This window comes from Tamandua tetradactyla, chromosome 1 (genome assembly GCF_023851605.1).
Source record: "Tamandua tetradactyla isolate mTamTet1 chromosome 1, mTamTet1.pri, whole genome shotgun sequence".
Lineage (NCBI taxonomy): Eukaryota > Metazoa > Chordata > Mammalia > Pilosa > Myrmecophagidae > Tamandua > Tamandua tetradactyla.
In genome coordinates, this window is record NC_135327.1 from 168,752,507 (window position 1) to 168,778,994 (window position 26,488).

At 33.9% G+C, this 26,488-nt stretch overlaps 1 protein-coding gene across 11 annotated transcripts in view; it reads right to left on the minus strand.

Moving 5' to 3' along the window:
• Window positions 1-26,488, minus strand: part of ZNF800 (zinc finger protein 800) — a 235,708-nt gene that overhangs the window by 115,170 nt on the left and 94,050 nt on the right. For 2 of the 11 annotated variants that reach the window (XM_077123588.1, XM_077123849.1), the window contains one exon: window positions 13-26,450. The exons of the other annotated variants lie outside the window; for them this stretch is intronic. In XM_077123588.1, the coding sequence (XP_076979703.1) occupies window positions 26,447-26,450 (4 nt within the window). In that variant the 3' untranslated portion in view covers window positions 13-26,446. Of the gene's footprint in view, window positions 1-12; window positions 26,451-26,488 lie in introns of those variants that run through there. 11 annotated transcript variants of the gene reach the window in all.

Consider the following 26,488-nt stretch of genomic DNA (forward strand, 5'->3'; position numbering starts at 1 on the left):
CGGTCCCCAAGGAGGAAAGACAAAGACATGCCAGTTAGAAACCATAAGGAAAATGCTTAAGCATTGCAAAGCAAAGGGACAATGAAATGTCATTTTCGCCTAACAGGTTACCATATACAACTATGGGATAAAACTGGTGAACAGAGGAAAAACGCATTCAATTGAAATCTGATAAAAAAATTTTTAAAGGAAAACTAAACATTTTGCATGCCTTTGACCCAGAAATTTTCCCTTAAGGATTAGTCACAAATGCATACAAATTTTTCGTACAATATAGCAAAATAAATAGGAATGAAAGAAAAAGGAAAGAAAAAATTTAAGAAAAACTGGAGATATCCTACATCCAACAATGAGGCATTGGTTAAATAATATTAGTATTTTCTAATAGTGGATATTAAACTGCTATTAAACTAATGCTGTGAAATAACACTTAATGATATGGAAAAGTACTCACACTATATGCAATGAAAAAAATTAGTTTCATCCCATTTGTACTGTAGTGGGTGTTTGTGTACTTAAGTATTGTAGTATTATGTGTCATAAAATAATAGGAAAAAACACACCAAAATGTTTAAGTAGCTATCTCCAACTGATGAAGCTACATGTGATCTTTATTTTCCCTTTTTTTCTGTTTTCCAAAATATATATAAGCACATTTTATAATAAAAAATTCAAGTTACTTTTAAATAAGTGAATTTTACTCCCCTGCTACATTCCCATTCTATCATTATCACAACTCAAATTTAAGAAAACTATTCCATATTGTATAGAATGCCTTACTGAAGGATTTCAACTGAATGAATAGACAGACCACAGACAAAACCCATCCTCTTATAAGGTTCTGAGTAAATCACAGTATTATAGAGCAATTTTTCATTTAAATATTGTACAATCAAAACCAAACCACTACTGTTAGTGAAATTATACCTTACTTTACTCTATCAATCATTTCAGAAAAAATTTCTGGCCTTGTGGTAAACCTAATTTTATTTATAATCTCCACAAATTTGGGAGTATAAACCATATTTGCTAAAGACATGCTAAAGTACCATACTTTTGGAGAAGAATTTTAGATAAGATTATTACCAGTGTTTTACAATAATTCAATAATTTTCTTCTTACTATAACTTGAAAGAACTTAGTGGGAACAATGCTAAAACATTAAAATTGAATTAGCAATAAACAACATTAAGTTTTCCAATAATTTTAAAATGTAAACAATTATTGATATCAGGGAGTCTGCTTTGCTAAACCTCATTCTAGGAAAATGCATACAGGTGATAATAAAATTATACTAATACTAATATATAAGAAATGGAAGGAGTGCCAAGGCTTTGCTATGAAAGTGATAAAAGATTCTCTATTATAATTTCAAAAGACACTTTAATCCAAAGTGACCTCAGAGATGTCAGGGTGACTTTACTTAATGATGAGCAAATCCAAGATTACTGGAATGTTGCCTAAACAGATGATGACCTAATCAATCAGTCACACTGAACTGAAGTTTCTTCCCTCTGGAGGTATAGGATAAAATTATCATGTCTGGAGGCATATGTTTAGCAAAAATTATCAGAAATACATCAATTTTACAAAGATAATAAATTTCAAGAGATTAAAATTTTGTGTCAACTAACGGTTCCTGATCAAAAAGGCTGTAAGAACTTTTTATGAAGTCTTATTTCTCTAAAAGTTTTATTATTCACCAAATGATTTAACATAACAGAATTTACTACATATTAGACAGAAGAGTATTTATTTATTATTGGTGCTATAGTCCAACTTTCATTATCCATACAGTGATTTTGACATTTTTTAGTGCCTGTTATATCTCAGGCACTGTGCTTCAACACTAGGAACAAAAAAATACATTTTGTTCCTACCTGTGAGAAGCTCTGTCTAGAAAATTACCTTGAGATGATTAGACTCATATTCCCTAGGCCTAACCTGAATCAGTTAGAAAAATGCCTTTGGGCAAATTAAGTTAGAAAAAATGCCCTTTTTTTTGCAGTCTTGCTTTGGCAAGACTTGCCATTTTCTTCAAATGAGCGTTCTAATTTCATGTTATTCTCCTTTGCTCAAAATCTATCCGGAGGATCTCATTTCGACCACTAGCTAAATCAGGGGAGTCAAAGACCATTAGTCTGAAATTCTAATTAAAGATATATCCTCCTCCAGAAACATGCACAGAAATGCATACATCATACACTTTATTTCACTGCACTGGAAACTGATTTTCTGTACATAAGCAGTATATAAAAAAAACAATACTTACACAGGATTATGACTCTCTCACATTGCTTTTTATCATAACAGAAAAATGGCAATTTCCTGAAAAATTATTAAATGAATTCTAACTGTTCAATACTAAATCCCAATGAAACTTGGTTTAAAAAGAGTTGAAACAGTGGTATGGCCTTGGACATAATAGATATTTCAACTTGCATAGTTTTCCTCCTGGCAACAAATGCCGAACTCCTTGAATTAGAAAGATGCATAGAATCAAATTAGAATTCCATAGAATGCATTGCAGGTGAAAAGTAGACTTGTGTAGCCTTGCACAAAGAACACCAACTTCCTCCAAGACTTTTCAGTTATAATCAAGTCATATTGTTTCCTCTGCTTCAAGTTCAGTTAAGGCCACTGGAAAATTAGCAATTTTCTTTCTGGTAGAAAAAAAAATGTCACAAACTGTTCCTACTTCTTACAATACCTCTTGGAAAGGCAATGCCAGCTGCTGATATGGAAAGTAATGAGGCACAGTGACGTGTAGCAATTCCTTCCTCATCAAAGCTGGAAAACCATAATGTGTGCCTGACATCTCAAGTGCACCATATACCCTCAGAGTACTAAAATTTTGTTTTCTTCCATTTGAATGTTTAAGAGAGAGAGTGTGAAGGAGCGATTATTTAGAATATGTTGACAGTTTTTCCAGTTTCCAAATGGGGTTCTAAAATGGTATTGTTTTTTAATGACATCAGAGAGCACATGAAACTGGTTGCATGAAAGGCATCAATAGTTTCATCCAGTTGCATGCTGAAGAGAAATGGCATAGCTTCCTATTTTTCTAACTCTGGAGAGAGTGATATTACTTGACAGAGCACTGCCTCAACTTTTTCATAAATCACATTCAAGAACCTCTGAGCCAAACTATTTGACTCTCCATTCCCCTGACATACATTATTTTCCACATTTGCACTTTCATTCTTGCCACTTTGCCGAACAAAAAATGCTTTCACCCTCCTCTCCCTTTATTCAAATGCTGTTCATACCTCAAAACCCAGACTAAAATCAGTCCCTTTCATTAATTTTCCTAGATTACTGGAGTCTGAAATGATCTTACCCTCTTCTGAACTTTTATAACAGTTACCATCCATGACAGTGTTCTCAAAATGTGGTTCTGAGACTGCAAGCTTCAAAAAATGCACTGTAACCTGTATTTTTACAAACACCAGAAAGAGCTATGGCTATTTCCTCACTATTTTCTCAGATTTATTTAGCCACTGCTAAAGAGGAAGGTGAACAATACTTATTGTTGCTGGAGTAACTAACTGACTCATCTGAATCATTTCTTTACATATTTATTTTCACGGAAAAAGTTTTGATTCGTCAATTACGTCTCTCTGTCAGACCTGTATTGTCATTGTTAAATGCTGGATTTACACCATCATCATACCCCCACCTCTAGATTTTTCCATCACTGCCCCTTCTCCCACCAATTCCACAGCTATCTTACTATTTCTTCTAAGGATTCAGATGCTGCTGCCATTTTCAAAATAACTTTACACTCTATGAAAGAACTTAAAGCAGAATTTGAAATGAAGGTAAGCATGATTAGATGGAAAGGGATACAACTGATATCACACATTCGATTATGATATAAAATTAAATATATTTGAGAATTGGGCAGAAACTTCAAAACCATCTCTCCCAAGACAGTGGGTCTGTGGAGAAAGAAGTATTTCAGAATAACAAATTGAAATCTCTTGCCCAAAAAATTTCATAAACAAAACAGCAAAATCATGCAAAGCCCAAAGGCATTTTTTCTAACTTAATTTGCCCAAAGGCATTTTTCTAACAATTTGCCATGGATTTAACATTAAGGATGAATTAAATTAAATAATCAAAATAAAAGAATTAAGTAAATTAAATTAAAAAAATAATTTTTAAAATTAAAATAACTCAAAATGTAAAAGATGAGGTTGGTAGTCACCTATAGTAATGGCCCAAAAGATTGTCTTTGACACATACACATATCAAAGTGACCTGAGCTCTACACCAGTCACACTTAAAAAAAGTAGTTATTTTATCTGCTGTATACAAAGGACTGGGCTAGCTCTTTTTTTTTTTAACACATATTAATTCTATTTTATTGAATAAATCCAATTTTATTAAATTCTAATTTAAAAAAATGAGTTAAAGAAAGGAGACAGGCTATAACATCTCTATATGGGATCAAGAAAGCAAAAGCTGGCTGTGTGTTTACAGCCTATTCTAGTAGAAAGCATACTCTAAAAATTGAAGAATATCTGGTCTGAGTGGCAAGTATATTCTTACAGGAAAGATCAATGTATCACAGTATCAGAGCTTGCTAAGATGGGTCACTGAGAGCTGTTTCAATACCCATAGAGCAACTTTCTGATGATAATTTAGTATGCTGGGAGAAAATGCACCGAACCATGAATATGAGAAGCTAGTGTACTAGATATTTCTCATTGCAAATTAGAGTTGGCATTGTGGTATTTATATACAAGTATCTATGAGACTGGTGAGAGTAACACAGTCCTCTAGTTTGCAGTCACCTCTCCAGAGGAACCAATAATCACAGTCTTAAAAAGTAGTGGCCATGTCAAAGTTACATGTCAAGCCTAGTGTGGAAGACTAGCCTGCCCTCTCTCTGTCTTACTGTTCAAACTACAGTGCCTTATGATTTTATATAAACATACATGCGCACACATGCACGCACACACAATTTAATTGGAAATGGAAATGATGAGAAAAGGAGGAACAAGATAAAGTGTTGTTTTGCCATGCTCCAGAGCAACACTTTGTGAATTTAGAGCATCAGAGTTTTTACAGTAGAAGGCTGATTTTTTTTAATGGTACCAATAAGTATTTATTTCACTTATTAAAATAATGACCTATGCAAAAAGCAACAGTTCAAATAGAACTTGAGCATATAAACTTTACCAAAAAATAAATATCAAAACATTTTAAATGTCTACATATATCAACACTTTGTGGCTACTTAGAAGTTTTTCCCTGTTTGGGACTTTTTGTGAGATTTTTTTTCTGATAATATCCCCATAAGAAAGAAACTCATAAACACAAGGTCAAAACAATCTTGACATGACTTCATTCATGTCAAGAATTTCAAAGTCAGAATGCAATAAGATCTGTTAGACCCTAGTGTCCAGAGTTGAGGATAACACACATGAACTTCGAAACTCAAGATTACATTTTGACTTACTCTATTACTGAAATTTTTGTTTGTTAAATAATACTTTTAGTCTGATTAAATTTTTTCCAACCAATAATGAATGGTTAGCATTATAATTGAAATTATTTTCAAACAAGATTACCCATTAATACATTGAAAGGCACTGCGACCTTTAGGAAGAGTATAGGATTACTGACCATCTAAAGCAAAAATCACATATTACTTAATTTCTATGAAACCTGTCACGGACATTTGGCATGCAACAAATTTGGTTTTTAAAAAATTTTTTTAAACAAATTTGTTTTTAATGGATTAGTCTTTTTGAGATGGAATTTGGTCCATAAGATCAAGCAGTTCTTATAGGTCCCACTAACTCTGAAAAATAAAGCTGTAATTGTATTGATAGATAATTTGGCCAAAATAAACCTAGATGTTCAAAATTAAGGATGCATTTTTCATACAGATAATCACCAGTCATATCAAGAAGATTAAAACATTACAAACTGCTTTGAGAAACAAATAGGATTATTTCTGTGATTAGTATAATAGATGAATAATAATTTTAGAAGATAAGTATTTGTGATTTGATTTTTATAACATCATTGCTCCTCATTGGCCCTGAATATGAAACTGATTGTTTTTGATATATCGCAGATGTTACATAAATCTAAAAGTAAATTATATCCCTAAAAATCCTGTCTGCCATTTCTTTCTCAAACAGAAAATATCCCAATCCACTTTTCTGGTAACTAACAATAATAGTTAATCATTAAATACATTTCACTTATTATTTTGAAACTTCAACACTTATCACAAAATAAAGCAATGACCAGGAACCCTTTCTAAAAGAAGTGTGAAAACTACATTACATTGAACATGACATACTCAATACGACATGCTAGCAACCAATAATACTCTATCCATTCACATTAATAAAACTAGTTTTCTAGTATTGTTAAACAAGTGGGAAAAAAAGCAAGGTACAGAAAAAGTACGTATAATATCCTATCATCCTCATGAAGAAAGGGGGATGTATATATTTATATGGTTGTATATACATAAACTAACTCTTGAAGGCAAAAAAACTTGTAACAGGTTACCTTTCAGGAAGGGAATAGAAGAAGTGAGAGATGGGGTAGGAAGAAAACTTACCTTCCACAGTATGACTGTATACTGTTTTAATTTTTTATATGTATAAGTTATCACCTATTTAAAATAATCCATAAGAAATAGCTGTTTTTTAGTCCTGACTCCATCATTAGCCACATGTGTGAACTTATGCAATTACTTACCTCAATTCTTTCCATTTTAAAATGAGGTTATACCAAATCTCTTGAGTCCCCAGCTACGATTCAACAGAATTATGGGTCAAAAGAAAGTATATACAAAATGTCAGGTGATGAAATTTAGCCTTAATTTGCAGTGAATTACACATTATTTACACATCTGTCTCTCCATTCCCATCAGGTTGTAAAAACTGCACAATATGCAAAAATCTGGGAAGAAAATTCAGGTTTGTAAATGTGACAATGTTTCTTTTTTTTCTTTTTATTCTATATGGAAAGTGAACTATCTGGTTAATTGATTCCTCCTTTTTATCTACCCAAACTGTTGCTTTTAAGATACAGACTCTCAATGCATATTTTGCTACATGAATATAAATGTTTAAAAATGGATCCTGAGATAGGAAAAAGCTGAAAAGACACATATAAATTCACCTAAAAATAGCCCAAGAATCCCCTAAGTTCATCCATAATCTTCATAAATAAAAGATACCAAGCAAACCAGAGGGAGCCCAAAACAGAGCAATATAATACTTAGACTGGTAAAAGTAGGACATAAAGAGGACACTTAAAAGAAAGAAACCCAAACTGACACTTGGAGGATAGGGAGAATGGGACAAGCTTGGGAATCCATTCATTTATAGTCCTACATGCAGAAGTAAAACTGCTAGTCTCAGGTCCCAAAGAGCTTAGAGTCTAATTCATGGGGTACCGTAATTAAATAATAATGCAATAATGAAGCAAAAGATAAAAGTGAAAAATAAATGGTAAGGTAAATGCTGCAAGTTCATCAGAGAAAGAAGTCACTGTGGGTTGGTGGCGTCAAGAAGAGAGCTATAGTAGAAAAGGGACTTTGAAATCTGTGTAAAAAGCAAAATGAGGGTGGCACAATGGACAAAATAAGAAAATCAGCAAGTGTTAGTTCTATTAATGGGATGACGGATTCAGTTTTAGTACATTTGAGACTGTCAGTCTGGCACACAATAAGTGTTTAACAAATATAACAGGTGAATAAATAAATAAGAAAATATAAATGTCTCATAGGTGTCTGAAAAAAAGTAAGTAAAATTCAAGGAAAAGATCAGATCTGAAAAACATGTTGGACAAGGGGTTGGGAATTTCTTGGAAGTGATTTTTTTTATGTATATGACAGTAAAAATGAAATCTAATTATAGAATTTTAAAGAGATACACACAAACCATAGCTTTATTCTAAATAATAATTTTAGTTAAAAATGTTAGAAAGTATTTTTCAAATATTGGGATGCGAACTTCATTAAAAAAACTTAAAAAAAGTGATCTTGTGCTAATAGTATATCAAAGATAACTGGCCAGGTTCAAATACAAAATCAATATGCATTCTAGATACAATTTTTAACAAAGGAGAGAACCAAGGTATGTGAGGATCATACTTAAGCAGAATGTTTAGCAACCCTCCTCCAGTATTTTCTTACAAGTACATTGTTTATTTCCTATCACAAACCATCTTACTCAAGAGTCTGCTCCACCCAGGAAAAAAAAAAACAAACACAAAACCAGGAAATCAAGGTGTCAGTTTTACTTTTCCATTAAGTCTGTGAACTGGACCAAGTTGATGAAATAGAGTGCTATGGGTTTCAGTGATCTTATAAAGCTAAAGAAATAATTTATGACCACTTGCTAATTTTCAACAAAATACGCAATGTAAATTCAAGATAGGGGGTGCAAGGGTAGTTCAGTGGTAAAATTCTCACCTCCCATACGAGAGACCCAGGTTTGATTTCCAGCCCATGTGCTTTCCCCCATCAAAAAAAAAAAAAAATTCAACAAACAATGCTGCAATAACATCATACTCACATGGAAGAAGAATGAAGTGTGATCCCCATCAAACAGTATACAAAAAAAAAATTCAAGGTACTCATTACCACATGGATAAAAAAAAAATGTGTGTAAATTAGTAACATACTGATAAGTTTTGTAAAAAATTTCTAGATAAAATTTATTTTGAAAATGTCATAAAGCAAGAAAGAATATCAACAAATATAAAGAAGGGTATTAAATGAGATCCTGAATGCAGAAAGTATAAACTCTATTCTATTCTTTTTTCATTAAGAATCTTTCAAATGTCTACATATGCATATTACTTTCATCAATAATATCTTAGTGGTTTACTGAAGTGTGTCAGGGTAAAAAGAGGCTTTTTAGGAAAAAAAATCAATGTTCAAACAAATCTATCTGAACAGGAAGATTTGAAACAGGTATTAAAGTTTATGGTTTAGTACAATTCTGTGCTAAAGCAGTTGCACCTTGTGTTTTTTCAAGCAGATATTAGTTTTTTATGCTTATGCCTATTATTGATACATTTAAAGCTGAAGTAAGAAAAAGAAAGCATTTCAAAGCATTAGAATAAAAACCTTTTTTTTCATTTCACTAAAGATCATAAGGGAATAACAAAAAGTTGTTATATTACAGCTATCCTATTATTCTAGTTCAGGTCTGCCAGCATTTCTATTATTGACTTCAGTATGTAGGGTTCAGAACTCATCCATAACATTTATTCTACTGATGTGACACACAATGTATCCTAGGGAATTCTTCCTCTTTAAAGGCAGATTTTTACAGTTAATCAAAAATTGAATAGCTCAAAACAGCATATAAAGAGCTATGACTTCTCAACAAAAACATCGGTTTCAGTCCCAAACAGGGTTGACTTCTTAAGTCATTCTGTATACTCTCATAAGTACCCCTTAGCCTGGGGTGGGGGGGGGCGGTTATAGGCTGATTCATTAGTTTCTAAGACTGAAAAACTTCCAATAGAACTCTAAGTGGTTATCTTGATGGCAAGACCAAGAAAAGTTTTATTGTTAGTCTCTCTCCAGAAGAGATGAAAAGAAATTGGGAAGAATCAGTGAGGGCCTCAGGAACATATACAACAATGACAAAACAGGACCCAGTTTTTATTAACTGTTATTTCTTAAAAGTCCAAAAAGTGCAGCTTGGCAAAGTAAAACTAATGTATTTCATTCACCTGTTAAACTTTTAAAAGCATCTTTTTCTCATTAGAATATGGTATGGGTACTAAATTATTTGAGTTTATTACATGGATTGTGTCAGGTTCTATCAGGATTTAATCCAGATGCCCTTCTCAAAATTTTCTTGCCTAGATTAGTTACACAGACATAGTTCCTGCTAGGTCAGAGACACAGGGACTAAATCAGGAAAAACTCATGGACAGATCAAAGCAATGAGACTCAACAAATGTTGTTCAGTGTCCAAGAACACAACTAAGCTGTTTTGTTTTAAAAAATCTTTAAAAATAGGCATTAGATATTTTATCTTAAAAGCTCTCTGAACATGACATAAATTAGTTCACATGCCTTGATAATCTTATAATTATCCAGCACTTCTAAGAGTAATATCAAATATGTTATATATTTTATATACAAACATACACACACACACACAGAGAGAGAGATAGAGAGAGAGAGAGAGAGAGAGAACTAATGCTAGTCAAACATCAATTCCCAAATGAAAAACTGAGATAGGAAGGCATTGCCCTAAATTATAAAATAAACCAAAAGAATGTGACAAGTACTATGACATATTGAGTTTACTCTTTCTAGTAATCTCTTCCTAAGCAACCACAAGTGTATAATCATGTCTAAATCTCTAACTCCTGGTAAATCTCTCTCCTGACCTTCAGCCTTATATTTCCTACTCCTACTGAGCATCTCCAATTAGATATCCCATAAATACCTCGAACTCAACAGGTCTAAAGTTAATTCAACATTTTCCCCTATAAATGTGCTCCTCCTCTTGTGTTCTCTATCTTAATGAATGGTGCAACCTAGTATTTGTAAAAAATTTCATCTTCTAATCAATAAGTTTGTTAAACTAAAATCTTCAATATTTAAAAGGCAAATAAATACCTCACTTAAAATACAACTAGTCTTACACGTTACACTTGAATTAATTTAACTAACATACTCTAACTTTTGATACAAAGGCTTGCCTCCCTCAAGAAGCTAAAAAAAGGATCTGGATTTTAATTTAATTAGCAAATAACAGCCTGCATGCCGAGAGCACCATCTATGCATCATAACAAGAAAAAAATATCTAGCTGCCACCACTCCACAGTCCTCAAATTAACTGCAGTCACATCAGCCAACCTCCTATCATCTATCATATCCCCAGCATTTCTTCAGCTTCCTATGATTAACCCTAGTAAAATTTGGGTTATTTTTAATTCTTAGTAGCAAAGATAATTTAGTTACTCAGAGGCTATAAACATTTTTCCACCTATATATCGAACATATCAAATTAAAAATCAAAATGACAAGGATTAGAGTATAAAAAATAGAGTAAAAAAAGAGTAAGGAAGGGAGGGAATGAAACTCATAAAATAAACAGAAGTGTGTGTAGATATGCCCCACCTAAAAAAAAAATAAGTAAAAAATAAAAAATTTTTTAAATGTAGGTTATTTATTTATTTATTTAGCCTTATTGCCCAACGTGTGAAACACAGGCCAGTAGCGTGGACATCACATGGAAGCTCGTTAAAAGTGGAAAATCTCAGGCCTGACTCCAGACCCACTGAATCAGAACCTGCATTTTAAAAAGATCCCACAAGAGCTATGTATGCCTGTGAAGGTTGAGATGCTCTGGTTTACAGTCATTTAGTTCTGCTGCTCAATAAATCACCTCTATATGTATTTGCAGAATACATATAGAAGTTTAGACCCTACCCCCAGACATTATGGTCTGATGGATATAGAATGAATGTAGGCATCTGTATGTTTTCAAAATTTCACAGATGACTCAAATTCATATTCCTGATAAAAATACCACTAGTATAACTAAAGAAGTTTTGGCCTTATCAATGTTCTTACAACAGAATTACTTTAAATATCAAACCCTAGGACATTTAAATAAGATTCGATGTATTCTTAACAGTTCTCAACTGTGTAAAAAAAGACAAATGTTAATTTGCATATTTATATAAATCCTCTATAGTCAATAACCTCTCTTTGCAGAAAAGCTGAGAAAGACAACCTAGAAGTCAGCCTTTCCCTCAAGAGACCCAAATTTATTTCTTTTTGGAACAAAGTACATTTGAAAACACAAATACCACTAGCGTGAGCCTGTGATTTTTTTTTTTTAACATGGTAAGAGTTATCCAAGAGGGCAACTTTATTTATACTAACAACAATTCAAATACTTAGTTCAATCAATAATAACGTTAAATTTAAAAGTTAAAAACATAAACTAAAACATGGAAAAATACTTTATCAACATCACTGATCATTACTATAGGCATGTGTTCAAATATGCAAACATGGGTTTACAGTATACCTTGTTAGTAATAGGATGTAAATTAGTACTGTTTCTCCTCAATAATGTGTCACAAAGACCAATCCTAGCATGTTTCTACAGATCACTTAACTAATAGTTTTGATCAAAAACTCATTCCTTCCACAAATTTCTATTCGTCAATATCATGTACTAGGTACTGTGCTGGATACTAAGGATACACGGATAAATAAGACTATTGAAATAAAACCTGCCTAAAAAGCATTTTTTCAATCTAGATAGGAAGACCCAAAGAAACAGACAATCACAAAATATGGTAATAATTGCTATAAAGGATAGAGTTAGGATGGAGCACATGGAAGGGACATCTAATCCTGCCTTGGAAAAAGAGGAAAACCTTCTAAGAGGTGAGTCTTTAAAGAGAAGGGGGTGGGTAATAGAAGGAACATACCAAACTGAGGAAATAGTCATGGTTTAAGAGTTTGTGCTAAGAAAAATCATTCTTTCTTCAACATGGATGAAGGAGTGGCAAAAGCAGAAGGATCAGCGAGAGAGCTATTATACTGGTGTAGATATGAGATAAAAGCAATCTAAACTAAGGAAGGGGCAGTGTTTCAAAGGAAAAAATGGATAGCTTCAAGAGGTACTACATGGGACAGAATGAATCATGTACTGCAGAAAAATATGTTCGCAATCTTAGTCCATTCCTTGGTGTGAACCCACTATAAAAAGGACCTTTCGATAAGGTATTTTTAACTAAAGTGTGGCAAACCGAATCAGGATGGGTCTTAATCCTATTACTGGAGGCTTTATAAAGGTCACAGAAAGAAAAGCCACAGGAAGAAGATGGAAGTCAGCACAACCTGGAGGAGAAAGGAGACATCATCATTTGCAGCCAGCCCCAAAACGCCAGTCTTTGGGAAGCACTGCTTTACTGAAGTCTCAATTTTAGACTTCAAGCCACAAAACTGTGGACCAATTAAATTTTTGTTAAGCCAACCCAATGTATGGTATTTATTTTAGCAGCTGGGAATCTAAGGAAATTGAAATAGCAGACTAAGAGAACGATTAAACACTGTATGTTGGGGTTAAGGATAAAAAGAGAGTGAGGAGTCAAGGATGATCCCCTTGTACAGATCTGAGTAATCAAGTAACTGATTGTACATGTTCTTGAGAAAGGAAATATACAGGAAGCACAGCTTTGAAGGGAAGATAAGTTCAGTTTTTGACACGTGACTGAAAAACGTCCACATGAAAATGTCCAGTGGATGGGTGCATATACAGCTCCAATGAATGTCATGAGAAAATCTAGAATTTATGTCTTGAGAATGACCAAGTATTATTTTTCTTCAAATCCTAAGTGCCTGGTACAGTCCCTGGCATAATGGATACCCAGGGGCAGTGGGTGAATAAATGGGTAAATTGATGGATAAAGAAATGTAAAGGCCAATCAAGTTTGCCCATAAACTAAACTCACACATTCACTTATATTCATTCCAAATGTTCTGAAGTTAACCTATTCTTGATGACTCTGGGTGAATAAACTTGGTTTATGAAGGTAGGAAAATACATCTTTTGGGAAGATCTCCATTCAATGTAGGTTTTGTTTGTTTGTCTTTTTATGCTTTAGAACTTAAGTGAAAACTGTTAGCTAAAAAAATTAATTTAAATGATTATCTCAGATGCTTGTTTTAGTTTCCTAGCTGGTAAAATAGATATCATGCAATCTAAACAATGGAGATTTAACAGTTCTGAGGCCAGAATTCCAAACTCAAGGCATCAGCAAAGCCAGGCTTTCTCTCCAGATATGGTAACAGTCCGGGGCTAGGTGGCTGCTAGCAACCCTTGGCTTTTTGTCTCATGGCAAATGCACATGACAGCATCTTCTCCTTTTTCTTTTGGATTCCACTGACTTCCTGCTGGCTGCTCCCCACAGCTGTTCTTTCTGGGTCCAAATTCTTTGCTTATAAGGACTTCAGCCATATTGATATAAGGCCCATCCTCATTCAATTTGGGCACAATTTAACTAATTACATCTTCAAAACTCCTATTTACAAATGGGTTCAGACCCACAAGATCAGGGGTTGGGACCTGAATATGCCTTTTGGTGGGGACATGATTCAATCCCCAAAGATGCTGAATAAATGAGAAACTGTGTATTAAAAGCCCCATATAATATGAGGCCTCTGACCCTAAGGAGTGCACAATTCCTATAGAGACAATTATTTCAGGACCCAGCTTAAGACCCATCTTTCTCAAAAAGCTGTCTGGAGAAAATGCCCAGCAATAAGTTTTAGACCAGGAAAAAGGTCTAGTAATCACTTATTCAATCAGAATTTCTTCAATGCAAATGACCTCCATGACACAAGTGTGACACTAATTCTGTGTTGACTGCATCACCAAATCTGGTTTCACTTCTGGTTAGAAAAGGCCTATAGTGCCTTCGCTAAAGTGAGAATGTGGTGTAATGTAATTGTTGATTCCATCCTCAGAGAAATAGATGCAAAAGGTCAAAAGTAGAAGCCTATTTACCATTTCAGAAAGGTTAAAATTACAGACAATGGACCACGAAAATTTAGAAAGATTCTATGACCTTGTAACTTTCCTGCCTTTACTATCTCCTGTTTGCCTATACTGATAAGTTTCATCCATCCATTAATTCCACAAATATTTTTAAGCACTTCTATTCACCAAGCATTGTGCTAGTGTCTACATAAATTTCCCCAATCCCATACTTATAAAGCCCTCTAGTGAGGAGGCAAACATTAAACAAATCAATGCACAACTGTAACCATAATTATAAACTGTATTAGATGACAATAAGGAAAGGAACATGAAATAGGAACATGAAAAAGAACTACAAAAAAAGACACATTTTAGATTGCCTCCATTTAGAAGTGACATTTAAAGTGAGACCTGAAAGATGAATTAGCTGAGCAATGAACACACAAGTAACAACAGGTCTGTATTTTAGGAAAATAGTTCTGAAAGCAGCATGGAAGAAAGATCGAAGAGGAGGTCAGTTAAGCACTACTGCAATAGTATACATAAGAGATGAAAGTCCAAACTAAACTACTAAAGATGGAGAGATGGAAAGCAGTCAAAGGTGAAAACATCCAGAGGCAGGACGGATAGTCATTGATCACATATATCACTTATTATAAAGAGTATAAAAAGAAGTCAAGGTATTATATAGGTTTCAAATTAGCCTAGGTAGCTAGGAAGATAGGGATATGAGTAATTTAGACACGGAACACAGAGGGCAGGACATGTTTAAAAGGGAAGATTTGGTTTATGAGTTTTAGTTGTATTTAAGATCATGGAGAAACTTTCACACAGAGATATCTGGCATGCAATTTTGAAAACAAATGGCCTCATAGCCGAGAGGAAACCTTGATCCATGTTAAAGGCCTCCTAACAAAAGAAATGCTAATACCAAGAATTAAGTTATCAGAGTTACCAATAAACAGTCCTCAACATCTAAAATATTCTAGGTACTATGCTAGATATTAAAGGATATTTAAAAAAACAGACAGGCTCCCTACTCTTAAGGTGCTTATATCTTAGAGAGACACAACAGAGCTTCAGTATAGTTATAGACGGGGCACTGCAAAGACAGAGGGGTAAAAACCTGTCCAAACCAGCTGAAATCAAGAGAAAGCTCCTGTACTTTAAGAATGCTGACCAAGATAATGAGCACTGAAAAGAACTGGAAGAAACCAAGAGAAGTTAAAGTGATTTAAATTGGAAAAGACAGTTATTCTTGGAAGAAAATAAGAGATAACAGAAGATGGGAAAAGGGGACAGAGAATTTTTTGGTGGAAAATACACAAGTTTTTGAGAAATGTTACAGAGGACAGATTGGGAGAAGCTGTCACGCTGTATGAGGATTTGGGAACAGGAAATGGTAAAGAGGATGTTTATAAAGCTTATTGAGCTTTATGTAAGGTAATTCTACATGTCCACCTCCTTAGAAGGTTTCAGTAAAGAGGTTCATGACTTTCCAGAGGCTTTGGGCCTTATCTGTTTCTTTTGGATGTAATACCATACTGAGACAGGCCAAAGATGATTCAGTTTCATCTAAGTTTTGCAAGTTTATGAAAGGTAAACTTATAAGCACTAATGGTCAGAGAGAGGTCAAGTCTGACAAAAAGTGAGAAGCCAGCAGATTTAACATTTATCTGGTCACTGATAACCTTCAAGTCCACTTTCAATAGAAAATGCAGTAGAAAAAAAAAGGCAGAAGGTTTGCAAGTGAATGGGAAGGAGAAGTATAGGCAGTGGCACTATAGTGTTCATTCATTGATTTTCAAAAAAATATTCTGACTGTCTACTATATACCAGGCCCTATTCTAGGCCCTGGGGACCTTATGGTCTTATGGAGCAGACAGACAAGTAAACAGACAACTACAATGTGGTGAGATCAGAGCTAACACATAGTACTAGGAGAGCCTATGGAGAGTTGACAGTGAAAAGAAGGAGGAATCAATGGCAGTAACTAAACTGGAGGTAGCATGGGGGGAAGTTTATTTTTTAGCTAAAAGGAATTTGAAAGCATTTGTAGGATGAGTGGGAAGAGCTGTAGAGAGGGAACCAAAGATGAGGAGAGGGAAGTTTACCTTTTGCCATGATATAGGCGAAGCTGTCTCTTTTCAAGGAAGCAGAAATGGGGTTGGAAACTAGAAGACAGTATAAAAGGTTTGAAACAGGCAACATGGAAATGGGATAAATTAAGTGACAACTAATCAACTCCATTTATTAAGATTAAACAAATGACACAGGAAGCAATTAACAACTGTATGCTCACATTGTTAGGATCTAGGAGTGGAACATTAAGTAGAATATGATCTGTATTTCATAGAATTTGATAGGCATGAATTAAGCAAAGGTAAATCTTTAAAAGAATCATCCAAAAACCACTAAATATATAGCCACAGTCTGCAATTAATTATACATTACTTTTCAGGATATGTAATCAATACAGCACTCCCATGAGTTTCAACTTGTCACCACTAATTAGTAGTAAAGGCAGAAGCCAGGAGGCTCACACAAAGAAGACAGTCAATAGAAGCCACGAGTAAACAGAAACCAAGTGGAACTCACAGGTAGAGAAGCTACATAGACTAGAAGTAAGGTAATAGGAAAAGAAGTAAAAACAAAGATGGACTGTGGACAAATGATAAGCCTGAAAATAACTGACACAACATTCCTGCTTCTCTCTTTCTTTCCTTCAAAGAAGGTATATTGCATGACATTTGTCTTGTGGACAAAATGGACATTCAGAATGTGTTCATATATCCACAGCCTAACGTTTAGAATGAAAAATTAAACTGAAAGTTGTCTGGAGATTTAATACTCAAAACTATACTGTTCAATAAGACATTAATCACAAAGAAGCAAAAATTACATTTAAAAAGTCAACAAACTCTTGAACAATTAGCAAAAGTACTGCCAAAAATGGCATCAAATTCCAGTACAGATTAAAGGTCCATAAAATACAGATATACTCTAATTTAATAAACGGCTATGTAACCCTGGCTTTATCAAAGATGTTACATCCAACCTTAAACAGTTGGATTAATGTCGACAGAAAAGCAACGGACATCAAATGTCAAAGCAAGATAATGAAATATTAAGTGCTTGCCACAAAGTAAGTACTTCAGTAGCAAACTGATACCAATTTTAGTATCATACTACTACAATGGTAATAACATATATTTATTGAGCTTTTTACTTGAGCCAAGCTTTGTGCTAAGTATATATTATAATATATCATTAAATTTTTATAAACCCCACAACAAACCTATTTCTAAGATAGTTTCTAATATTATTTTAAAGACAAGAAAATTGAAGGTTGGAAAGATAAAGTTACTTGCCCAAATCACACGCTAATAAGTAGCCAGGATTGGAATTCAGGTCTACATGACTTCAAAATCCATGCTCTAACTACTTTGCAATTCTGTTTTTCCAAAAGAACAGAATGGTGCCAGGTACATGATAGACAATCAACAGTGTTTGTCACTGAAAATGAATGACAAGATACAAAGCAACCAGTGCAAAGCTAAGCCCAAATGTGGAAAATAGAAAAGCAGAGGCAGTACTTGAAGGATTCACCAATTACTATCTCAAACTCTGAAGTGTAATTGCGTATATCTGGAAAACAGCAGCAACTGACAGAATAGTCTAATAGGGCTGGTATAAGAAAGGTAATGGCTCTTTCTGAGTGAAAACTTCAGGCTGTCCACGAAGGTAGAAAGAGCACCAGGAAGTTCCTTTTCTGAAAGGACATATTTCCCACATTTTCTTACTATGGGAAGGTTTGTCGATGCTGCTTCGATATCAGTCAAGCCCACAGGTTGCCTTCAATTCTATCATCAAAAATGGGAGAATGTGTGCACTGGAAAAAACATTAGATTCTTGGCCTACCAAGATTCTCCTTTAAAAGATTCCTATCAACAGGTGCAAGTGTAGTTCAGTGGTAGAACTCCTGTCTGCCATGCAGGAGACCCAGGTTTGATTCCTGCCCTGTGCACTCCCCCCCCAAAAAAAAAATTCAACAAATTGTGCTGCAATGACAGGATTGTTGCATGAAAAAAGGTTGAAATATGACCCCCACCATGCAGCATACAAAAAAAAGATCCCCTCAAGTGCAAGGCCATTTTTATGCCACTTAACTCTGCTGCCATGATCACCAGTGACTAGACCAGTGAAAAGCAACTGTCCCAAAATCTATAAACTAGCCAGCAAACGAAGAAAAGTTCTGGTATGAGAGTTCTGCCCAACAGGTAATGTACCTAACTGAACCAGTTGAGTTTTCTCTTACAGGAATCTAAACTCAATCTATATAGAGAAGAAAAATAGCTGAAAGACACAGAGAAGGCAGGCAGCAGAAGCAATGTGGCAGCTGCAACTGTACTGGGAAAACACAGAGTAAGGCAATTAGTTAAAAAAGGGGGGGGGGGGCCACAAAAACAGAGTCTGAAAAGGGCCAACAGCAGAAAAGCAATATTTCTACTGTTAAGAGGACAGCAGCAAAGATCAAAGAAGGAGGAACTATAACAGAGAAGATAGGATTAAACAAATGAGTACGATTGCTGAATCACTGTATCAAATATTTAGGAAAAACCTAAAATTGGGGAACTTACCAAACTCTGAAATCTGTTCTATAACTAACTGTTGTGGTGTGCTTTGAAATGTATTGCTTTTTGTTTGTTTGTTTACTGCTTTTTTTCACAATTAAAAAAATACAATAGATTTTGGTAAATTTAAAAAAAAAAAGAGCACAGCAACACTCAGTCACCAGAATTGCATTGATACTTTTTTTCAGTTTCCATGATCTGGTTGCAATTTGTATGGTAAAACCAGGTTGTACAATTACTCCTGGATTCCCTTAAGGCTTGCCACTTCTAGCTCCCTTATTTCCCTGACATAAAGCCTTGTAGTACTCCCTTCACTAGTTATAAACCAAGTTAAACTTTGTGCTTGAAATAAAAATTTAAAAAAAAAACCTAGAACAATATTTATGTTTTTGGGTGCATATTCACTCACCGACCTGCAATAAATGGCATGACAAGCTAGGCGGTTGCTGGCAATCCAAGCATCTTAAGTCTTACTTTCACCTTGTAGACATGTAATTCAAGGACAGTGTTACTTAGCCCTACTTAATCATTCTAGAGAGGACTTTCAAAGAAGTATCTAAATCTTAAAAATCAATAGCACATATCATTAGAGATTAAAAAGAGATCCAGAACAATTACAGGAAATAAAAGCATCTCCTTTAAGTTTCTTCCTCTTGTGCGTGTATAAATCTGCATCCAAATTTCATGATAAATAAGTGATTTGGTCTCTTAGAATCACAAGAAATAATATTGACTAGGAAAAATAGCCAGGCAAAGAAAGGACAACTGTGTTAGGGAAGTAGAACCAAGGATCTAAATCTTGGAGATTATTAATCATTTTCATTAAATGTGTTCAACTATCTTAATGACAGCTCCATTAATCTATTTTTTTCTCCTCAAAGCCTGCCCATTCTAAGGAAAGAATGGAGATCAGAAATTCTTTAACATCTACAAATGCCCAGGGTGTTGCATCCCAAGAATATCTGATGAGCAAAGGGCATGAAAAATGACATGGTCACTCCCATAGAAGTTACATAAAACTATGTGATATCTTCTTCCCTAATAATTTGCATGTCAAAAATTGAAAACCACATAAAAATCCGTTCTCCGATGGCTTTTTTTCCCCACATACTTCAACCTCTGTATTCACAGTGCGTTACTATTTTTTTTTTCTTAGTATTCCTTGCTTTTTCTTTTCATATAAAATAAAATCTTTCAGTCACAACTAGAAGGCACTTTGGGGTTCAGGTCTACCAAAGCACCTGTCTACTGAAGAACTGCAACTTTTTTTTTTTTAAACATTCTCACAGTTGAGAAATAGACTGACTAAAGGCCACAGTTCCGCTTCTGAGAGCTAATTTATTATCAGGATAATTCCACTGATAGAAGGATTAAAAACCAATATTCAAAACCTGAGTTGTAAGGAAAGATCTAGCACTTAGGTTTCATTATGGTGTAATAATAATTTCTTATCTGAACATAAACATTATATGCTTTGTACTGACAGTGTAACCAGATTATTATAAAGCAGGACACCCAGAGAGGTACAAGTTACTATTGCTCAAGCATCCAAAGTGGGCTTTTTTATTTGTTTTATTTTCATATGGTTACTTTTTCAACCGAGTCATTCTTTGGCTTAAACATTGCAATGTTTGTGTGCCAGAAATGTGTGCCAGATACCTGACACAAGCATCTGAGTATCAGAATTACTAGGAAATCACATCATCCAGGTATAGGAACACAAGCACTCACTACCTCTGAAACTCAGGATATTAAGGTTCATCCAAACCTAGAGGCAAGGGTTCTATCAGAATGTATTTATACCAGTTCCTAAACAGTAAAATCAATAGAACCATCACCCTACTGTTAAAAACATTCAGGTATGTGGATAAACTATCTCAGCAGATAATTTAACAGTAATTGGGTCTTAATTGAAATCTGGAGTATGCCACTAATGAATACCACTGAGAAGACTTTTAATGAGTGCCGTTTCTTATCTCTTCAGGATACATTCACCAAAGAAATTCCTGACTCAGCCTTAACTGTATTCTCCTTAAGGATCCACATCTTTCCATACTTGAATGCTTTCTAATAGTTCTGCATAGCTACAAATTTGGTTTTATGTTTCAGCACTAGTACTCTTCAGCATTTGCTCCATGTGAGTATTTTGTATATGACCAAAAATAACACGATACTTATTATAGGAAAGATACTGAGAATTTGACACATATGGGTTGTTATGAGGAATAATAAAAAACAAAGCTTAACTTACAATGAATGTGCTTAAAACAATTTAATGTATTTTTCAAGACAAATGAAAAATTTATGAGTAGAAATGATATGCTAATAATATCTGATTAGAAGAGATTGGTAGCAAAAAATATATGGTTAGTTGTTTCACTGTCCCAATTATACATAAAAGCAGCAATTAAAATCTGATGTGTAATAATAAATTTTCTCTTCTGCTACACAAATTTCTATCTAAACTCAACTTTAATAAGTAATAACAATGTTCCACATTTGAATATGCTATGTACAATCACTTACTAGCTAACATTGCTTGTAACATGCCAGGCACTGTTCTAAGTGCTTTACATGTATTTTTCATTTCTTCCTTAAAATAACCCTATGACATAAGAAATACCACCATTTTATAGGTGAGGTATCAAAGCACAGAATGTTTAGTTAACTTGTCCAAAGCCACACAGGAAATAATGTGAACTAACAACATCAACAACTAATTTAGCTCCAAATCATTATACTAAGCTGTCAATAAGATAATGTAGTGAATGTGCTTTGCAAATGATAAAATGTGCAAATGTAAGTTTGCACTGGTTAAAGGCACAGGTTTTATAGTCAGATTTAGAGTCACAGCTGCAACTTACTAACTAGCTGAACTTGGGTAAATTCACTGAACTTTTCTAAGCTTCAATTTTCTGTCCTATAAAATAGGTAATGAAGTAACAGTTCTTATTCCATTAGCTGTTGGTAGGGTTAGGGGCATAAGGCATGTAAAGGATAAGCACAATATTTGGCATACAGTAAACCTCCATAAATTTCCATTGTTATTACCTATTACTAAGAATTATATTTTTATAAACCCAGATCTTTCTAAAATAAGAAAAATCTATCCATATTGAGATAATAAAAATTTATGAAATTAAGACCCAAAGTCTCAAAGAATATGAGAACACAATTTTGAGATGGAAAAGGCCACTACGCACTTCAATATCATTATCAAACATTTATTTAAAGTGCCTGGATATACAAAAAGTGTGCTAGGCACTATACAAAATTACCAAGACACAGTCCCTGACCTCAAAAAAATACAATCAAGCAAATTAATTCTGCTGAGTAAGCACAAACAGCAAAATCTTCAACTTTGGGCATTTTCCCCACCAGGTACACCTATAAACTTTCCCTCTACTTGTTACATGGTAGTGGTAAAAATATGCAGGGGAAGAAGCTTGAAAGTAATAAATCTTCCAAATCCAGTATGGAGCAATGAAGATTCAGGAGGAATGAGCTATACTTTCACCCTCTAATTTTTCCCAAAAAATACTTTCAACTATCCTGGTAATAATAATCTGTAATTATCCAGAACAAAAAAAAAAGGTTAGATCTATTCTGGAGGCTCAGAATAGATATCAGAGGGAAAGGGTATAGCAACAAATTATAAAAGAGGAGAAATGAATTTGAAGTTAGAAAAGACAAAATAATTGTAGGTATTTTTAAGGGAAACATTTTATTCTATATTCTACCATGTGCCTAATACCTTAGAAAACAAACTAACAGCTGTTCCTAATATTTGTAGATCCTTACTCCTTTTCAATACCAGTTTCCTTCAGTTCTTAAAGTCAGAGAGAGGGAAAAGAACTAACAGAGTACAGAGGATTTTGTATAACAGTAGAGCCAACATCAAGCTGCACTTATCTTAAAGCTAGGTTTCAGATCAACCAAGAACATTACAGCTAAATCATAATCCTGGTAGTCTATAGATTCCATTAGAAAAGCAACTTCTGCAACTCCAAACTAAGGATATAGAATACTTCCATATACTTTGCACTGCAGGAAATCTGTGAGCCCAATTACTAAAATTTTAAGAGTATTTCTGTATTATTTTCAGTGGTTATACTCTCTGAAGAGATCTTTTACAACTTCACAACAGGGACTAGTATTCACTGTGCTTCTCTATCTCCATATCTACTTCCCATAACACCCAGAGGCAAATTCCTTTCTACTCACAGCCTCATGACATATAGTAAAACCACAAAAGCCCTTGCTACTGCATCCATAGGCTCATTAAAGCAAACTGAGAAGAGCCTATTGACCATAGAGCAATATAACAAACATATTTTCCTAAAAAATTGTGAAGATACTTTTCCACAATAAAAGCTATGTGTCAACCAAAAAAAAATGGCTCATACATACACAAAACTAGGCTAAAACTTGAGGATACTTTGTACATTCTTCAAAAGTGTTCTTAAAGTTGGAAGTTAAGATGAAAACAGGCCTGAACAAAAAAAAGTTGTTGTATTCAAGGTATACATGCATGTTCTAATGAACATCTGCCCAATGTTAAACCATACCTCAGATCCAGCTCTTCCTTGTACAATTCAAACTTATGAAGTTGAAGTGCAAGCTTTACCTGCTGTGTTCTCTAGTCTTCTACCACCACTTAAGAGAGGAAGGGATACTAGATAAATTGAATTTCACATAGACTCTTAAGATTTATCAAATAGCAGCAAAAGTGGACATAATTTGAAGCCAGAGATAAGACACTACAAAGTTTCTGATGGCTCTTTATCTGATTAACTACTCCGCCTTGTAACAACAAAAAGGCATATATTTGTTTACATATGTTATATGCAGAAAAACTTCTGGCACAAATTTCTTAGGCCTCTTCTCAAGAGACTCAAATCTAAACCTGAGCCTTTGAGATGACAGAGCTCAACAGTGAAAATAAAGTCAAAAATTAAAGATGAAGCCAAGAAATGAATAAGAAGAAATAATTTCTAGTCACTTCTTATTTCTTCTACACCTTTCTAAACTGGTCCCAGTGTAATGCCACTGCCTCTAACACCTATGTCTGCCATGATTTGTTAATCTCTCCAGTCTCTTATAAGCTAGGCAAATCCTGACACAGAGCTATTTTCTTCTATATGATCCAGATGAAATTTTTTGACATTCCCTGGAGCCCTCATTTCCTCCTAAATTCCTGTTTTGTAGCCCAGAGTTATTACAGAGGAGATATACGGTGAATGGTTCTATGGAAAAAGGTGATTGGAGTAAGGGAATTCCAGCAACTGGACTGTCCCTCCTCCAACATCAGGCTATTTCTCTTTCTTCCTTACAGTATTTAACAAGTAAAGGTGAGAGGAAGAGGCAGACATAAAGATAAAGGGATGCAGTAAAGAGCTCCCCCAAACTTTCAAGGAATCCTCATATCTTTTCATTGGTTTTATGTACACAAGAATGGAAAATTTCTTTGAAATATGTCTTGTGTGTAGAAATGCATAAAAGATAACACCTTGTAAAAGTCAAATATTCCGGTTTAATAATGTGCAACTAACGAAGATAGTTTATAAATGAAATATCACCTACACATTTAGTTCCCTAAATATATTACACTATTAAGTCTTAAAGTTATACCTATAAGTACAAGTTTTCCATATACGGAAAAGTAAATCTGCTTTTAAATTAAAGAGAAATTATTACTCTTTTAAAAATAAAACTATGGGACATAATTCAAGTGTAGCTGCTCGTGGTCACTGAATAACTTTAAATCTGATTGAAAAAACATTTAAGTTTCAACCAATGCACCTTCTTGAAGCACATTTAGCTGAAATAACTTTGAGTCTGGTTTATTTCCATCACATATAGAACATTTTTCCAACAAGAGCATGTACATTCAATATAGAACATTTCCAGCAACAGTTACAATCTTTCTAATTTCCTTTCACAGTATATTTTAGTGCAAAGCACTAGGAAGGTATATGTTTTCTAGCTGTAGAAGCATTTTATTATGACCTTGCAGATCTTCAACATTTTAAAATTTTATACAAAAAGTATATAGGTGGACTCAGGGATCCTCCTAAGTACAGGTATGAACCTATATTAAAAAAAAAAACATGGTATATTTTCTGCTGTACCTTTTAAAATTGAAGTTTGACGCAAATCACTAAAAAATAAAATATTACCAAAAAGTACAATATACTTATACACATAAACCTGCTCCAAATTTCGTAAGAATAGATGTACTTCTGGTTTTTCCTAAAATCTTGATTACAAAAACGGACAAGAATTCATTATTTTCCAAGTTTTACAGTAGGAATCAAATAATATCTAAAGTGGTCATTTAAGATTTTTCTTGGGAGGAAAAAAAATCAGGGTTTACACACCCATCTTCCTTTTTTTTTTTTTTTTTTTAGCAATACTTTAAAGAAAAACTAGCATAATAAGAAGTGGTTGTGCATGGATTGTCTGAATCTATAAAATATCAGTAAGCTATTTACTATCTTCATTTTAACATTAGTAAATGTGTGGTCTAAAAAAAATAAAAGAAATTGAAAAATGATGGTGCATCTATCATTAAAGTGCTTGTGTATAAAATTTAAAGAATAACGGGGAATGCTTAATTTTCATAAAAATGTCAGATGTTTACAAATGAAAAATAATGGTCCATGCATGAAAATGAATTGAGACTCTCCTTAGTATATTTTTTAGAATGATACTTCCAACCCTTATGTGCTAGAGAATAAGTTAGAAGTAAATGGATATGAATATCACTACAAATATTTAGTTAGCTAAGTGTTTATGTACTGAAATAATTAACCTTTTGTTCTTAACATATGTTCACTAGAAAATCAAAGATCTGTACAATTCAGATGAAAATTTTGCCAAATAAAGTGGAACAAAGCTAAAATCACAATGATAGAAAGTTTTTGTCAATTAAAAATCACCAATGTGATATTTTCTTCAGGTTGTTGATGGTCTTAATCAACAAATTGTCTGGAAAACAAAATTAGAAATATTTTTGTTGAAAAACTGAACACCAAATGTACAAGGTCAAGGGGTAGTTATCTGCTGGACTGTGATGATGACATGTCACAGCTACTTGAAAGTGCTGGAAGAGGCAGTGCCTTAGAAATAAGTGGTCAGATGGTTATTAATTTAAGTAAAAAAGTAGCAGTTACAGTTGAATATTTATGAAAATGTTTTTTCCTCATAGTACCATTTGAAGACGTTTAGTGGTTCTAACACCAATTTAAAGTCTTTCCACAAAAATGAACTCCAAACCTTTTCGTACATCACTTGAAGTTATCTGAGGAGAAATGGGAATAAATGAGCACTTTTGAGTTT